General features: G+C 33.9%; 1 protein-coding gene across 1 annotated transcript; it reads right to left on the bottom strand.

Annotated features, from left to right (window-relative positions):
- Positions 1–1,232: 1,232 nt before the first annotated feature.
- LOC140981725 (uncharacterized) lies at positions 1,233–4,921 on the bottom strand. Its single transcript, XM_073448139.1, is given in 9 exon segments — positions 1,233–1,530; positions 1,533–1,680; positions 1,777–1,795; positions 1,909–2,033; positions 2,171–2,266; positions 3,003–3,084; positions 3,168–3,224; positions 4,469–4,490; positions 4,605–4,921. Coding segments are annotated over 9 exon segments (690 nt in total). The 5' UTR covers positions 4,705–4,921; the 3' UTR covers positions 1,233–1,489.
- Between the last annotated feature and the right edge of the window lie 1,971 nt (positions 4,922–6,892).

Raw genomic sequence — 6,892 nt, 5'->3', positions numbered from 1 at the left:
TTTTACACTACAAAAATACGTTACGTGGTTTTTAAATTTTCGTTGCTAAATGAACGATGGTTTTTAAAAACCTCGTCGCTAAATATCTTGCGACGGTTAATTAGCGACGATATTTTTTAAACCATTACTAAAATAAATTTTTTCCCGGTTTTAACAAAACCATGATCAAATTACCATGGTATTTTAAAACTGTGGAATTAGACACGGAATTTGAATTGAAATTCTGTCGCAAAATCATCGACGGAATATCAAAATCGTCGCATTAATTAAATACCGACGGTTTTAGTCAATAATTATGTCGCTAACGCGACGATAAATTTTAGCCTACGTTACGTGGAAAATTTAAAATTTAAAAATCAGATTCAAAATCACCTATATACACTAATACACCCCATTTTATTTCATTTTTTCAACGGTTTTTGCATTTTTCCTCTAGTATGGACGATTTTTTTGCCTTTTTTCTCCCAAATTTCTTGATTTTTAATTACTATAACTTGTTTTTTTTGTTTAATTTTGCAGATCTTGTTTTGAGGACTCGATGTCCTCTTTGAAATAGCAAATACGTCTATTGGTCGCTGACATGTCTCAAGGAGCACCGATGCAGATACCCTTGCAGTCATACAACAATGTCTTCCACCCACGCAGCTCCTCTCACAGCGACCGTTTCACAGCAGGAGGATCACACGTCTTTTTTGTCACCAAACCATAACAAGAGCATAGATCCTTACATGGCTGTGATTACTCACAGCAGTATATCGAGTCATCACATGACTTTGACAGTCGCAAACCTTTTTTTTGTTGTAATGGTAAGTGTATCCGGAATAAACTTTATTCTAAATTCAAGATTTTGGTGTAAGTAGTACAACAAGTCATCAACCATAATAGTTTTAAAAGTTTTGATTGAATTAAAATAATGAAATAGAGTAACTTAATTAGCTAATCCACATCAATCATTTTTTTAACAGTTTTTTAGCTAATCCACATCAAGCATTTTTTTAACAGATTTTTAATTTATGAAAATATCAATTTGATTAATTTTTCTCAAAATTGTATAAAACACACCTAGTCGAATTTTCTGATTTGGGAAAAAAAATTCCATTTAGCTCATATTTCAAAATTATATTTCATTATTTTGTTCAACACGTTATTTGTTCAGTTTACGAACAGTAGCGTTGACATGTAAAATAAGCTGCCCAATAAAAAAAATGCATTTCATTGGGGGAGAGAAGTAAAATAAATATTCAATACTGCTTTATCTCCAAAACATAAATACAGGTAGAAGCCAAAACAGTAGCACTTACAACTTATGTTTGTGCTCAGCAATTCAAGTCTGTAAATAACGTAATGGATTCCTCAAATGAGTAAACAAACACTCGTCTCAACTTATAAATCTCAGGCAGGACAAAATGTAACCAAAACTGATCTAACTTAACACATGAAATAAATTTCATACTGAGCTTCATTTGGAAAATGTCATAAACAAGAGAGATCACTTCTGATAACCAGCAGGGGGATAGCCAGCCGGAGGAGGCCATAATTATGCTGCCCATATGCAGGAGGATATCCTACGGTGGGGGGATACGGCTGGTCCAGTCGTGACATTTTCTGAAAAGGTGGCACTGCCATTGGTTGTGGCCCGAATTTACCATCTCGTTTATCCATTTCGATCTTGTGTTGTGTCTAAGATATCCAGATACAAATAAAACAGCATTCACAAAGGAGATAATTGAGCAGATGTATGGTATTACCAATACAGCAAGTAAAGTTCTTGCTTACTTGCATACAAGCGCAAACCCTGCAAAACAAGATTGAATAGCAAATTTAAACTATGATTTTCTTGATCCTCAAAAACCTTAAACACAGAAGCGCATATATATATATAACACGAGGAAAAATAAAGTTTATTACGTGCAGTAGACCACATCAGCCAAGCAAGACAGCAGCTGAGCAGCCTCCTGAATTTCTCCACTTCCAATTATCATAGCAATGATAGAAAATATGCAAGCAATTTGTTGGAGGCAGAACATGAAACCCTAGAAATAAAAATTCTACAGCTGATAAAAATTGGATGTGGACAACACAGACTATGCTAATACATTCGGTGTTAATTTGTGTGTATAAAATCAGGAGTAAGATTGCTTGTGATTGAACTACCGAGAAGAGAGATTACAATGATGCAATTATCACATTGTGTTGTCTGTATGTTGAATTCATCTTGCAGCAAAAACCTGGTGGAAGCTACTGAATTTCCAAAGCATAAGAAAACCTGAAATGGCATTTCATTTTTTTCGCCAAGGTTTAATAATCAGCAACAGGGTTATCAGTAGCACAAAAGCCATGTAGAATAACCAGACAAGACAAACATTTTCCATGAAATTAGATTATACATCATCATATTTTCATTTCATCTGAGTCTCTGACAAGAAGTACATCCCAGTTACAATGTACAAACTACAAAGTTGTAAGAATATTGGAATAAAAGGGAACTGAATAGTAAAAAAACTAGACGTTATATTTCAAAATGAATATACATAACCACTAACATGAGAAGTGGGATATTTCTTACAGGCAACAATGGCAAGCAGGAATATTGAAAAGGGCAAAGAATGTCGCAACTATAAATACTGAAAATATCATCAAAAAGCCAGGATAAAGAGTTAAAGAAAGATGACTACAAAAGAGACTATTAAAACTCATTCTGACAAACAATAAAGTCCAGGATGGAATCCAAATTATCATATCTGATATTTTGAGCATCTAGCATGGAGTGACTTTAGTCCATTAATATGCGGGCACCTGTAGACTTCAAACGATTGGAAAGCTCAAAACAATTGCAAATATTGAAAAAAAATTGTCACAATCGCAAGGAAAAAGATTGAATTAGAAATTAAGAACATTTATTCCTCCTTCAAGGAACAGAGATCACCAACTGAAAAGCATTGGGAGAAGTTAAAAAGAAAGAAACTCGACCCAAAAATCATGAACATCAACGTCCATTTTACCTCAGTGGCAAGGCAAAATTCAGGGCAACGACTCTCGCCACAACGACCGCTGCAAGGCATATAGCCTGCACAGCACACATACCTGTGACAAACACCAACAAACTAATTCAATTCCCAGAAAGTAGGTCTCGCTACAGGCTAGAAGAGAAGATAAGATTTTAATACCTGGACATGTCATTGTAAAGTGCTCCTTTCCGAAGCATATACGACACACAGGGTCCACTGCAATTTGATAGCTCAAAGATATCGCAATTGAACATAAAAATTTCAGCAAACTGATTATTAAAATTGCAACAGGCTTTGCACAAATAATGCAGCAAAGCCTTTTTTCCACCACATTGATCAGCAATAAAGGCATAGTTCTAAATATATTCTTCATTGAATTCTTACATATATTCCAATAATGTCAATGAAAAAAACCCACAACAATGAAATTATTCATGCAGACAAGCTTATAGAAGTACTTCCGCAGCAAAACTATTTATCATGTCCATATCTCTTAAAGCATCATTGAATTCGAATACATCTGAATACTTCGTCTCCAACTCCTATATTCAAAAACTAAGAAGCATATCCGTGTCCAATGAAACAAAGACAACAGATAGCGTCTAGACTTGTTAGTGATGATCACTCAAGTGATCTGATCATAACCAACAGATTTCCCCTTTGTTTTCATTTATTGTAAGCAAAAAGATACTTTGTCTTTAATTCAAGGCCTTCCAAGTCCATCTTTTCATATTTAGATGCTAAAAAATTATGTGACAGATTAAGTTGCTTGAAATCATCCAGGGACTCATAGAACATCTCCAGCAAGGCTACTTAGGACTTCATTATAAATCGTATAACAATACTTTACTACCATAATATCTTCAAGACTGGGTCAACCTATTTCAAAGTAAATACACAGCAAATCTCACAACACATTTTTAAACATCACATGATTTACGCTTAATATAGTAAAAAAAGAACTAGACGTTATAATTGATCTAATGTTCAACTACAAGATATCACTTGGCTATCTAGAATTTAGCTTTCAGTGCATTGGTTTCAATTAGTGAAGGTGGTATATATCTTCAAGATGGAGACAAAATTTGTCAAAATGTTTCAAAAGTTCAATGTTGTACTTGTCAATCAAATCAAAATGTTTTTCATCCAATATACATGAAACCGAATTAAATAATAGTTGGAGCCGATAGCACTGAGGTGAAGTCCAGATATTATGATAGAAGCTTACACTAAGCAAGATTCCAAGGTTGACCATGCGAGAGCTACTAGATATTTGAGCAAATCTAATGATTTTAGAGAAAAAAAATTCTCTTAGATTTGAATCAAAACTTGCAAGCAAATACTTAATGCGCGAATTAAAAACTTAAAATGACATCACAGCAACTAAATTCAAACTTCTATCACCATCTTCCAAACAGCAATACATAAAATGCATAAAACCTAAAAGAGCTCGTACTTACCACCAAAACGACACGCAACAATCTGCGAAATATTGAAACAAAGAAAGAGAACAATTAATTAAATACAAAAAGAAAGCTGAACAAAGTGTAATCTTTTATACATGAAACTGATATAAATGCGTATAAATATACTTACAAGGAGGATCATTTTGCATGGTGCTCATAAGATCGGTGTGCCAGAGGTTCCTATAGTTCTGGCGGAGCTGCATCTTGTCCACGTGAGCCTGCGACGCCATTTCTCACTTCTTCTCCACCGGAAATTTTGAAGAAAAAAGAAAAAGTGGAAACTAATTGGATACAAAACTTGCAAGATTTGGAATTTCAATGGAAGAAGACGAAGTTATTAAAAGTGCGTGGCCTCGATGCTTTAAAAGCGAGGAAACAATTCAGAAAGTCAACCAAAGATAAACTGGCACCAGATAACACTAGACCAGGACAAGGACCAGTTGTCACCCGAACTCAAATAAAAAACTATCCTTGTTCAATGAATGATTAAATGGGTCAACGAATTTAATCAAAATCGTCCTCAGATGGTCCGGTTATGATTTACGAGTATAAAGTCCTTCGACCCATTAGTTGGACGTGTTCTCTCGACAAATCGATTATTTTTAATATTTTATTATTTAAAGTCAACGACAATGATCAATCGATCAAGTGGTAGTTGAATATCAGTCGTCAGTGACCGTTTGTCGACCCGTCGTTTGATAATTTATTGTTATTATGATTATTGACCTTGAAATCAACAACCACTTCTGGTCGATTCGAAACTTTAACGCGACATATCGAGAAAAAATCATCATGTAGAAATTGGTATTGATAGTTCTCGAACTCAAATTCCGGCATTTTCATTTCAATCAGGTAATGATTCTCAGTTTTTTCAATTTTCTGAAGCTAAATTTAAAGAAGAAACGATTAAATTTTGTGCGGTTAAACAATTTTCTTTTATTTTGACTGATAAATTATCTTTTAAAAATTGGCTTTCTACACGTGAAAATCGTTCTATTAGACGTATCGCATAAAATACATTCAAACACATACTTCAAAAAATAGGTGTTGAACAAAAAAATTAATTAAAGAATTTGCTAGTTTAAATAATAAAGTTTAATTCTTTGTTTTATGATATTTGGAGTGATCGTTAATAAAGTTGTTCATATATGAGTATTAAATATCATTGGATTGATAGTTTTTGGAACATTCAAAAAATATTGCTCGCATATAGATATTTTAATTTTTAATGAACAACACATGACATAAAATATTTCTCAACTTATATTTGTTATTTTAGAAGAATATAGTCTAACTTCTCAAGTTTTTTCAATTTTTTTTTGGTAATGTTAGTTCAAATATTTCAAGTATTAGTGAGCTTATTCAAATAAATTGTCACGCCCCGAAATCGAGACGTGTCATCGGCGTTGTTTAACAATTTAAAACCGTATAACAACAAGCCACGTAGTACATCAAATAGCCAAAAGCCAGTCTATTACATAAATCAATAATCGTCTTTACAATGCGATTAAAACGAAATGCGGAAGCGTATAACACGATAATATAACTAAGAGACAATGATAAGACTGGTCTTGAATTGGATTGACTTCATCACCATCCCCAAAAGTATTCTTGTTCTTTATCTTCGATTTGTTTCTCGTTCTTATCTGGAGGTGGGAATGTAAGGGGTGAGTACTTGGGAAATACTCAGTAAATGGGGGCCGATCGGGCATAACGAATATCAAGGTTATAATTATACGAATACATTATTATAATCTCAATCTTAAGCATGTTGAATCGAATATGAACAAGATACAAACATAGCACTGAAAATCATCTCCTTTTTCATGGTTTACTGATCAGTCCCCTATATGTTACTCCTCTAAGGGGCGAGGCCAAAAGAACGGTTATTATAACCCACCGCATCAGGGCCTTAAACAAAACATATCAAATATCGGAATTTCCTTGCCATTTCTAATTCGAATCATTACAGTGCATTTCAAAGATTTCAAACATGCTTTCAAATATTATAACGAATATCAATCAACAAATTGTTCAAAGATTTTCATAACAAATAGGAACGAATATATCATGCCGATCGAATTTCAAGAAACATACTTAATTTATTTTTTNACTGCACGAAGCCTTCCCCCTTTTTCTTCTTGCCTTAGACGTCGAAATGGAGAGTAGAGGAGAGGAGAGGAGAGGGATGAATTTTTGTGATGATTTTAGGTGTGGTCTCTTCAACATACAATGGTGTATTTATAGGTGAGATTTTGCCCTTTGAACTTCCTCATGGCCAACCCCTTGCATTCCAAGCAAGTATTAATTGTGTTCATTCATTCATCCATGCACACCAAGAGTCACTTTGGTATATCAAGGGTCATCTCTTTCATAATAAATTCATCCATGCACACCAAGAGTCACTTTGGTATATCA

Source organism: Primulina huaijiensis, chromosome 7, assembly GCF_012295235.1.
Source record: "Primulina huaijiensis isolate GDHJ02 chromosome 7, ASM1229523v2, whole genome shotgun sequence".
In the NCBI taxonomy this organism is placed as follows: Eukaryota; Viridiplantae; Streptophyta; class Magnoliopsida; order Lamiales; family Gesneriaceae; genus Primulina; species Primulina huaijiensis.
The sequence above is the reverse complement of the archived record's forward strand: the minus strand, read 5'-3'. Positions and strand labels throughout refer to the sequence as shown.